An 11249-nucleotide genomic window follows, 5' to 3' on the forward strand; every position below is an offset into this window, starting at 1 on the left:
ACGATCCGTGGTTCGTGTTCGAGAAACCTTATGAGGAAAGGTGGGAGTGAAAACTGCCTGCGATATGGATTAGTTCCACATGCTGCGGGAATGCATATGTTCGTGGCAGCTGTCAGGGTTACATAAGTGAAGTTCCTCGGCGCACAAATCCAGGGGAAGAGCACAATAGCCAAAAATCTTAAGGTGGCTCCTGCCGTGCCGTGGGTTGTGGCCACTTCGGGCGTTGCGCAGGGCCATTCGAGCAGTTTCCTACCCTTTCGCAGTTACTGAGCCCTTCGGGGACAGAATTTGCCACATGTCTCCCAGTTCCATTGGTGCTATAGGCGTTGGAGTCGTTAATCGACCGTTAGTCCTCAACCAAACCTGTTCTCCAGTTTCCTGTGTGATATGTCCATCCTCCGCCCCCAGACCTTGCTCTGCAGAAGACTTTAATGGTGATTTTAGGTAGTTGTCCACTCCAGAGCCCTAGTGCGGCCTTCCTTGTGGCAAGGAAAGGAAATAAATCCTAAGCAATGATAAGGAAAATTTTCAGTTTGCCTATAAGTGAGTGTGCGTGGGGAACTTTGCACCTCAGAAGGTAATAACTGAAACCTGAGTAGCCTGAATTACTTATGGTGCTAATAGAAGAAAATGACTTTGGAGCTGTGTAAGAAGAGAGGAAATTCAAGCATGTAAATGAAACAGCAAATCAGTTTTAATTTTTTATGTGTTTTCATTTGCCATTTGATACATTCGTTTTTGGTTTTTTAATTAATGTGTCCTAAATGAATAAGCTTCTGTGAGCCCTAGACCACCCAAAGGGTGTACCAGTCACTTGATTTGCTTTGTATCTGTATTTTAAAAACCTGTTTCTGAAAAATACATTGGGGCAGGTGTCTAATATGGGTTTTTTAAACTGTCACAAACCTTAAAGTATCAGAAAACCTCTTTTTTTAGAATAGGCTTCTCATTTACGTGTTCTTAAAGTTTTCTTCTTGATGCCTCCTTTTTGTATAGAGGCAACTGACCTTGTTCTGTGTAAACTTACACAGATTTGCACAATTTATACGTGATCTGCAATCATTTTTTTCCTGCACTGCCTTGTGTCTGAACTGCTGTTCTCACTGTCACCACTTACTGTGCAAACTTTTCCTTCTCTTGTGGAAGTTCATTCTTCAGAATATTCTGAAATGGCTGTGTAAGGTTATTCTTACTTTGAAAGCACTGCCAAAGATGAGTGAATAAATAACAGTTGGGGTTTTGTACTCTAATTCTACAGCTGTGTTTTACTTTCTTTTTTTTTTTTCCAGTCATGCATGTACCTGTTTGAACAGAGAATTCCTGCACATAACATCCAGCAACAGCAGCTGGTGGGTTTTGTCTTTGGCAAATCAGCTGAACTGTAAAACAGCCTCAAACCTGCATGTCCATAGGGGTCCAAAGTCGTGGCTCAGAGTTGTGTGAATCCATCTGAGCTCACTGGGATTGTTGCTAGAAGTGTCTGTTGCTGGTGATCTGGAAATAGTTTTGTGAGAGAAGTTTTCAGCCTGTACATACTTTATTCTCATGCAGTAACACATGTACAATACAGTATGGAGAGCTAAGTGCAGGTTCTGTGGGAGAGGATGTTTGGAAATGAGGGTTTTGCAAGTCGAAGGCTCCTTGAGGAAATGATTCTATTGAGTCACTTGAGAGTTTATTTAAAATGGGCCTTAATGACATGTTTGAAGCTATTAAGTGGAGATGAGTTGGCCTATTTAATCTTGGTTTGTGTTTCATAACAGTGTGTTAGTGTTAGGATGAGAAGGCTGTGCCTGATTGCCAAACCAGAATAATGGGGGAAGCTCAGGAAAAGAATTGTTTGAGGAAATGGTTCTGTCATATTTGATCAGACTACAGTACTTGACTTGCATCTACATGTGTGTTTGTTGGTTTGGTTTTTTTTTCCAGTGGGAGATGAGGCATTCAAAGCAGTCCCATTGTCCCGAGTGGGATGACAGGAGGAGCTGGGACCAAAGGAAGCACAGTAGCAGCCGTAAACGCAGGAAGAGGTCCCACAGCAGTGGACAAGAGAGCAAACACTATAAAGCAAGTCGCATTTCAGAAAGGTATAAGACTCTGAATTGAGTAGTGCAAATGTTTCTTGCCATGTCTAAAATAAATTACATTTTCAGGGTGAGAGTTTTTGAGTGCCCAGAGATCAGTTCTGTATGGTTTGTTTCACTTAAGCTTAATAGGTAGTTGTTTTTGTTAACACAGTACCTGAACCATTAAATAGAAATCCTTCAGTAAAAACGAGTAAATGTTAGTAGCTTGTTTCACTGGTGTCACTTAAATATTGGTATTGAATACAATCAGTATTAATTTCAAGTAGAAAGGATGCCTTTAATTTACTTAATGTGAACAAAAGGAAGAGGAGGTTTGTTTAATCACTTAATACGATGGTAAGTATGTATTTCTCTTACTAATCTGGAGGTGGTTTGCTTTATCTCTCACTGTTTTCACTGCAAAGATTTTCCCTTGAGAAGAAGATCCCATGGAATTCTTTTAAGAGCTTATACTCATGCTTATAAAGTGCTGGAGGGGGTAGGTGTGCAGCACTGTGGGGGCTCTGTGCCTCAGCAGCTTTCTGAAAGGTCATTTTCTGTGCAGAGGATCCTTGTTCCAGATAATCCCTGAGGTTTTTAATGTTCCTGGCAGAATGCTAAGAATGATGCTGCTTCTCTCAGTCTCTAGGTTTTAGTTTTCTTATTTAACACTTTGAGCTTTGAAAGCACAGAAGGAGGTGATTTCTGTACTGAAAGTACTTTTTTTCCTGTGACTTTTAAGATTGTGATGGAGTTGCTCAGTATATTTTAGGAAGTGTTTCTCCTTTTTAAGTCTGAGTTTTTCTTACTGTGCAAACTGTGGACAGATGGTATATTGTTCATGTGGATGGCTGCTATGTATTGGAGACTGACAATGTTGTTAAATTCCTAATAAAGTAACATCAAAAGCTCCACTATTTTTGGGGAGGGAGTCAAGTAAAAACCATTTTTTGCTGTAAAGACAGATACTGTGTAACTCAGCTCAAGTCACTTATCTTGTTGGAACCTCAAGTTTTTGAAGTGGAGAACATTCACTTAAAATATATTTTCAGTCATTATTTGGACGATAGAGCCATAAATGAAAGAGACCATCATGACCGGAGATATGTTGAGGAATACAGAAATGACTTCTGTGAAGTGTATGACCACAGGCATTATCACAGAGACTATGAAAAGAGTCACCATCATCACTATAGCAAATCCTCTGGTCGGAGCAGGAAAAGTAGTCATAAAAGGAAGCATAAGAGACATCATTGCTCCAGTCACCAATCGCATTCGGTATGAGTAACTTTTAACTTTATTATTAATGAATTAGTGGTAATAGACTTCTTAAGTGAGTGCTAGAGCTTCAGGTCCTGATCCACAGTACTTTATTAAAAAAGGAATTGTATTTGAGTCCGTTTGTGAGCATGTGAATATGTTCTTAGTTGAGACTTTGGATCAGTGTGTTGGGTGGGGGGTGGGTTTGCCGTCAGTGCTAGTTGACACTGGGAATGTTGGTGGCTGGTAGTCAAAATCACTGGGATTGGTCTGAAAAATGTTATCTTGAAATTGAAGACAGGTAACTATCCTATTTGCAAGTACAGTTGTCAGTTTTACAGCGTAGTGAGCAATGTTTTTTCAGGTAGGCTGTGAGATGCCATCCATCCTATTCCTAAAGGGAATTGGAATGACATGCCTTTTTCACATAAGCTTAATTGGAAATACGAACATGCATGTCTGGTAAATTGATAAAAGTAATTGTACACCCAATTCCAGAAAACCTTTGTAAGACATGTGCCCAGCCCATGGCAGTTAATGTCTTAGTGAGGTGTGGGGTAAGTTTGCTGCCTTCTTGGAAGGTGTGCTCACTGAGCTTCTCATGACTGGAGTGATGCCCACTGATGTCTTCAGCTCCAGGTGTTTCATACCACTCTTCTGCAGTAGAGAAAAAGCAAGTTGTATTAGATTATGCAATGCAAATTAAGGACTTCACAGTAACTTTTCTTCTCCTTCTAAACATGAGGGAAGTAAAATCAGTTACATGAAGTGTATGTTTTAAGAATAGAAACATTTGACTTGACTGAGAGCTTAGCTATGTAAATAAATGCTGTTCTTCGCTATTTGCTAGCAAAGTATTAGAAATAGCAATGTTGCAGTCTTAATCTGTCTTCAATTAAGCCACTGTTTGAGAGACAAAATTGTGTTGTTTTTTTTCTGTTGCTTGTATCACTTTAAGTATTTATCTGAAAATCTGTTCCTTGCCATGTTTTTCTTCTGTAACATAAACTGTGCCCTGTGAATTTCTGGGGACTGAATTTGAAATTGCTCCTGCCAACTGTTCGTGGCCTGGTGTGTAACTGAATGCCTGAATATCTCCCCGCTGAATGAATTGCGTATTCTGCCCTGAATTCACTCTGATATATTGATTGCTGGACGATCTTGGTGCCGTTCCCAGAAGAGTCACCGAAGGAAAAGATCCAGGAGTGTAGAGGATGATGAGGAGGGTCACCTGATCTGTGAAAGTGGAGACGTTCTAAGAGCAAGATGTATAGAATATTTTTCAACACTTTTAAAAAACTTTTCAGAAAAAAAATCTGTTTAGAATAGTATGTCAGAGGAGGGGGGCTAAAGAAATCTTCATTGCTCTTTTTGTTCTGTTTTTTTTGTGCTTTTTTGTTTTTTTACATATCTTCTTTTCTGTAGAATTTAAATACTGTGTTCAAAAAGTTCCAATTAGTAAATGAACTTGAATCTTGAGATTAGAACAAGAGATAGTTTTTTGGCTAACTGTTTTCATGACACCTGTCCAATGAAATAATGCATTCAGATGCTGAAATTTAAAGTAATTATGCTTTTGTAATGGCACATTTTTAAATCTACATTAATAATATTCATTCTTGTTTAAGTCATTGTATAATTCTAACTTACCTTTGTTCTTTTTAGATGAAATTGTTGCGACTTTAGGAGAAGGAGCTTTTGGAAAAGTAGTGGAGTGCATAGATCATGATATGTAAGTGTTTGTTACTGTTATAAGTGATCTCCTGACAAAAGACACTTTTTAGATTAGAAATTGAATCTTGGGGGCATTTTCTGTAAAAGAGAGTAGCAGTTCAAACAGTTCTGCAGTATAATTCAGAAAAGAAATTACACTGCATTTGAAAGCTGATTTGTAAGCTTGGTCCTAGTGTAAAATTTTTAAGGACTTTTGGGTGATACCACATGTGTCCCTGGTTGGTTTTGAGGTGCTTCAGGCATCTCTTCCAGTATTGTAAATGTATTTTGTTTCTTCTGTTGCTCTGTGAAATCCCTAGGATAGTACTGACTTTATACAAGATGCTGTCTAGAGAAATAATCCTGATTTTCCTCTAAATTTTTTGATAACCTGTCTCTAACAAACTTACCTAACCACATTTGTCTTGGGAAACATCTGTTTGGAGAGAGTTTCTTTCAAAAATAAACCTCTTATAACTCTGTTTTTGTACAAGCTGTCTAACCACATGGTGCAAACTACTCACTACTAACTAGGAGTTAGTGACAGCAAACTGTGTTTTGCCTCATTACATTTTCCTGTTGTTTCTACAAGTGCTGCTGACATAACTAGAGAATCTGAGAGTAGGTAAAGAGTGCAGAATTGATTTGAGAGACTGACTTAGAAGGTGATGCAGTGAGATACTGAGAAAGTAGTTTTGCTTCTTAGCAAAAGCAATTGCTTGAATTGGCTGAGCTGTAAATTGCTTTCCTCAGTCTCCATAATCAGAATTATCCTTTGTTTTTCTGTATGAACAGTAATGTAGTATCTAGTCATTTTTGTATGGAATGGTTACTTCCATGTGATGGCATTGTGAAGGAGAAGAACCTGAGTATATTTCCACTACTCCCATATGTTCTAACCATTGTTAGCACTCAGATTGTTTTAACTGTAGGTTTTATATCTGCAGTTCTGGTAAAGGGTTTTGATTTTTTTTTTTTTTTTTTTCCCTCTGCCTTTGTTTGTCATTTCATGAGTTAAGTCTGTTCTGGAGCTTGAGCTCATGTTGTGAGGACAGACAGTGTTCTAAAGTTGTTAGACTCAAAAGAGCTCTACAGAGGCAATTAAAACTTGTCTAAGAGCAAGTGGGACAGAATGAACTCTCTGTCTGTTCCATTTCAGTAATAGCCTTAAGAGTTGGAGTGGTACAGTCAGTGCAGTTTTCACTGGTACAAAACACTTATAACCTAAACTTCAGAATTTACTCAATTCTTCTAATTCTGTAGGAGCACTGGAAAAGAGCCAGAGCAAGTTGTGCAAGTTGCAGGAAGAAAATCACATTTTTGCAGTACTTTCCTCAAATAAGAACTTTGTTAATTTTTCTAATCATTTTGCAAGTGGATTCCTGATGTTTGTTCTACTTTAGACAAGATAACAACACTGGGAACTAGTTAATCTAGCATATTCTACCAGTGCTTGAGGAAGGAAAGATCAGTGTTACATTTTATTACAGCAGTTGTGGTTGAGTGCAGCTGCATAACTCCAGTTCTCCTAATCTAACTCGTAATTCTCCATGACCTTTAATCTTCCCGTGTTAATGTTATTAAAATCAAGCTGCTTTGGGGTTGAAGGTATTTAATTGATCCAGTATGTGATGCTTGGCTTTCTTTTCAAGGAGAGGAATGCATGTGGCAGTTAAAATTGTGAAAAATGTTGGCCGGTACCGGGAGGCAGCTCGGTCGGAAATACAGGTGTTGGAGCACTTGAACAACATGGATCCAAGCAGCAATTTGTAAGTATGAAATCAGAGCACTCAGCATTCTGAGGATTTGAGGAAGGGAATTACTCAATAAACGGGAGTTTTCATTTGTTTTCTTTCTTTTCTCTTTTAAGCCGCTGTGTCCAGATGCTGGAATGGTTTGATCATCATGGCCATGTTTGCATTGTTTTTGAGCTCCTTGGACTTAGTACTTATGACTTTATCAAGGAAAACAGCTTTCTTCCTTTTCATATTAATGACATTAGAAACATGGCTTACCAAATCTGCCAGTCTATAAACTGTGAGTAAATTTCAGTACTATTATAAACTACGTGGGTTATTTTTTGCTTTTCCTTTAGGAAATTAATGTATTAATTATGGAATGCTTTTCTTTTTTTCTTTTTCCTTGTAGTTCTGCACCATAATAAACTAACTCATACAGATTTAAAGCCTGAAAATATCTTGTTTGTGGAGTCTGATTACATAGTGAAGTACAATGCCAAAATGGTAAGTTTGTTCTTTGTTTCTCCCAACTTGAATTGGGCTACTGCTGTCTTCATTGGAACTTCTCTTGGAAAAAAAATAAAACCAAGGCAAAGATAACAAGTAACTGAAGTGAACTTGAAGGTTAACAACAGAGGAAAAGAGCTCTTGTTACTGTGGGAAAAGTCTTTACTCACCTATTTTGGGTATTCAGATTAAATCACTTTGTTGCCACCTCTTCTTTCTTGGAGTATTGAGCTGAATAGGAGTTGATGTATTTGGAAGGAGGGTTTTGTTACACCGGTTTAATTTTTAGCATTTCATGTTAACTGGTGTTTTGAAGCTCAGTGAAGATAATGTGATGAATGCCTTTTGCCTAAGCCTGCTCTGAAAACTAACAGGTGGCACTTTGGTTCCTTGCAGAAACGAGACGAGCGCACCTTGAAAAACACAGACATCAAGGTTGTTGATTTTGGAAGTGCAACTTTTGATGATGAGCATCACAGCACATTAGTATCTACAAGACACTATAGAGCTCCTGAGGTCATTTTGGGTCAGTAAAGACTCCTAAACCTTCTGATAATTGCAGTTCATTCAGATGTTTTTACTTCATAAACTGCCGTACTTGCTTGTGGTTCTGATAATCAGTGATCTTCCAGATGGTGGTGGTAGAATTCTTGAGAGTAAAGAGCAAAAGAAATTCTCTGAAAACAGAAGTCCAAGCATGCTCCTTTGCCAACAGGGTTTGGGGAGGGCATGGAGGGGCAAGATGGGCATGGAAACTGAACTTGTGCTTTGTGGGTTACAGGTGTGAAAATATATAAAAAAGTAAACCATAAACTTTGCCTGTTTTGCAGCACTGGGATGGTCACAGCCGTGTGATGTGTGGAGTATTGGATGTATTCTGATTGAGTATTACCTGGGATTTACAGTGTTTCAGGTGTGTATGTCAAGTCAAATAGAACATGTTTGTTAGGCTACTGATTTTGATCTTTTAATGACATGTACTTAAGTGTTAGTGTAAAAGGCATAACATCACAGGCTTTTTAAGGATTGTATAGATGAGATTATAGAGACTGTGTGTGTATGTGAAAATGTGATGTCTTGGATATCTCCATCAGTGTATCTAAGATGCTCTGCTCTGGCATTTCAGATGAAGAAATGTGTCTAGAATCTCTAGATACTTCTGGAATTAAGAAGACACTTGTACAAAACATGGTTTATAAACTTTGTTGTTCAAGGGCCATTTTAGCTGTGGAAAGTGTTGTATAATCTGCATTGCATAATCTGTTTTTAGTAATGTAAGGTGATAATGTTTAAAGATACTGTGATAGTACTCTGGCAAACATCTTGTTTGTAGCTGGGTGTTGTTACCGAGTGGCTGAGAGTAAAAACATGTGATAAGACCATTCATTGCTTTTTCCACACAGACCCATGATAGTAAGGAACACTTGGCAATGATGGAAAGAATCCTGGGGCCTCTGCCCACTCACATGATCAAGAAATCAAGGTATGTTTGTTTTAGAAGTGGTAAAGTTGCCTAATATTTTCCTGTTACAAGAGAAATTGTAAAGTTGCCAGTGTTGGCTATGAGCTGCTGAAGATAACAAAGAGACTCAGAGGCTTCTTGTTACCTACTACTCTAGTGCAAGAAATGTTGTCAGAGTGAGGTGAATGAAGTAGTTGACAGTAGTCCTTTTTTCTGTTTTTAGCATGAATTGTCAGAAACTTGAACTGTAACTGGGTATGAATGTTCTGAAGTCTTCAAAGCTGAGTTTGGTGTCGTCACCAGAACAGTATTAGACATCTTTTCTATAAACTCTGATAATAAAGAACCTGCTGTCATCAGAATACTTGTTTTGAAGAAGAGAGTCCTCTGTTGCTAGTACAGCTGCCAACCTCTTGCACTGCCCCTTCCTAGCCCTCAGGCATGAGCTTCAGTGATCTTTCTCTCTTCCTCAGAGATACTACATGCAGCAGAAGTTTTCCACTGCCATGGCAGGGGAGAAGCAGCCAGCAAAGGCTTCTCCCCTAATCTCCCTCATATCCAAAATTTAGAGCAAGTGAGATTTGGTCTGTTCTCTTTCTGAAATAAGCTGTCCTCTTGACAGCTGTCTGTATAATTCTGTAACTCAAAGTGGAATTCCAGTAATTCTAGCTTGGGCAGTGTATTTGGTTTGTTACAGTTGTCCAGCTGATGATAGTGGAAAAGCAGGAAAAAACTTACAAAGCAGTAATTGCAATAGATTCAGTTAGTACTCAAAAAATAAAATGCTACTATGCAGCAGTTCTTATGTGGCACTGAGGTGTAGATTTGTCAGAACTTACTCTGTCCTGGTAGTCTCCTATATTTACAGTATGCTCCTTAAAGGCATTTGGGAGCATCTGATTTTATTAAAGAGTTGCTTATGATTAAACTCTACAGATTTCATAAGAAACGGTTTTTATTACCAGCAGGTGACACCAGGTAGTTCTCTTGGAATACTTGAAACCATCCATCTCTTTAAATGTCAGTAAAGGAAAATATGTTTTCAGTGGCTTCTTCATTGGTTGGAACACTGAAGGAGCTGTTTTCTAGTTATTCTGACAATGGTAATAGAAAAATTAACAGGTCTCCATGAAAAGGTCTTAGCTCCCAAATGCAGAGAGACATGCAGATATACTTTATAGTGTTTTAAAACTTCTTGGAAAAGCATGTGCCTGCTTTGTGCCTGACACTGCCTTAACATAATTGCCCTTGTCGTGCAGAAAGCATTATTTTCATCATGATCAGCTGGACTGGGATGAACACAGCTCTGCTGGACGCTACGTTAGGAGACGCTGTAAGCCTCTAAAGGTAGGAGGCAGCACTTCTAGTACTCTGTTAGACTCACACTTGTGGAAGATCTCTCTAAAATACCTCCTGTTATTTTTCTTTCAGGAATTCATGCATTGCCAAGACACAGATCACCAAAGCCTGTTTGACCTTGTTCGCAGGATGTTGGAATATGACCCAGCCAAAAGAATCACTCTTGATGAAGCCTTGCAGCATCCATTTTTTGAACCATTAAATAAATAAATACCTAAGTCTCTTATGCTTCTTCAAGGAGATTTCCTAGACTGTGTCAGTCAGCAGAGGTTGCATGAAACTTTTGTAAGCTTTAAATTATTTTGTACAGTTAAGTCTGTAAATAATGACATATGTTTTGTATAACTGTTACGTTTACCTTGTTGAGCAGTTGTAGTCTTCTGGGTATCAAAGTGAAAAATAAAGTCATTTTCATTTTTGAAAGCTGTTTTCTCTTTGAATCTGTACCACTCTCCTTTAGCAGATGAGGCTAGTTGAGCATTTGCCTGTGGGTGAGGAGTCTGGGCTCTGGAAACATTCCCCCAAAATAGCTTTTTTTTTATTAGTCCTGAAGGACTAAGGCCACATGATTATGCTACTTAACACTGATGGCATTCTGAAACAGTTGGAAACAGTGTATATCCTAAGTTAGGTATCTTTTGTGGGTCACCTTTTCCCCAGATTTTCTGTTCAAACAGCTCTTCAGCAGCTAATTAGTCCTTGGAAGCTCACATGTGTTAAGTATGAATAGCTAATCTTTTTAGTTAAGGTCTGAAAATTAATGCTTCGTATTTTAAATATTGCTTTGATTCATTAAAGAACAATGTTTTTGTGATAATGTCAGAAGGACTGTGCTGCTGCTGGGGAAAAATGCAGAGAAATAGTGTGCCACAGAGCTGTGGCCTGTTTTAGCCTTTCGCTTGCAGTAGTAAGGAGATAATTCTGAGGTCTTCAGATGTATTTCCAGAGAGTTGGATTTCTGATTACTGGTAAGTAACCTTGGTGACTAAAAAACACTGGCATAATGGCTGTACAGGAAGGAGGAGAGCAAATTCTCAGTTGTGACTCCTGAACTCGGGTGCTGAGTTGAGAAGGAAATTTTACAACTTTCCAAGACACGTTAAAGGACTTTGATAGTTTTTATTGTTCTATGTTTAAGCTGAT

General features: G+C 38.5%; 1 protein-coding gene across 3 annotated transcripts; it reads left to right on the forward strand.

Annotated features, from left to right (window-relative positions):
• The first annotated feature begins 1292 nt into the window (after nt 1–1292).
• Nucleotides 1293–10529, forward strand: CLK4 (CDC-like kinase 4). 3 transcript variants are annotated; one of them, XM_009072815.1, is made up of 13 exons: nt 1296–1349; nt 1930–2087; nt 3119–3344; nt 4504–4594; nt 4992–5058; nt 6692–6808; nt 6910–7076; nt 7188–7282; nt 7682–7811; nt 8116–8198; nt 8689–8768; nt 10007–10094; nt 10179–10529. In XM_009072815.1, exons 1-13 carry the CDS (start codon nt 1296–1298, stop codon nt 10314–10316), a joined length of 1494 nt encoding a protein of 497 aa, XP_009071063.1. In that variant the 3' UTR covers nt 10317–10529. The 3 variants fall into 3 exon arrangements, with proteins under 3 accessions (XP_009071065.1, XP_009071063.1, XP_009071064.1); XM_009072816.1 differs by lacking the exon at nt 1296–1349 and adding an exon at nt 2184–2192 and having other exon boundaries at nt 1936–2087; XM_009072817.1 differs by lacking the exons at nt 3119–3344; nt 4504–4594 and having other exon boundaries at nt 1293–1349.
• The last annotated feature ends 720 nt before the right edge of the window (nt 10530–11249 follow it).

The sequence above is a fragment of the Acanthisitta chloris genome, unplaced genomic scaffold (assembly GCF_000695815.1).
Source record: "Acanthisitta chloris isolate BGI_N310 unplaced genomic scaffold, ASM69581v1 scaffold35854, whole genome shotgun sequence".
In the NCBI taxonomy this organism is placed as follows: Eukaryota; Metazoa; Chordata; class Aves; order Passeriformes; family Acanthisittidae; genus Acanthisitta; species Acanthisitta chloris.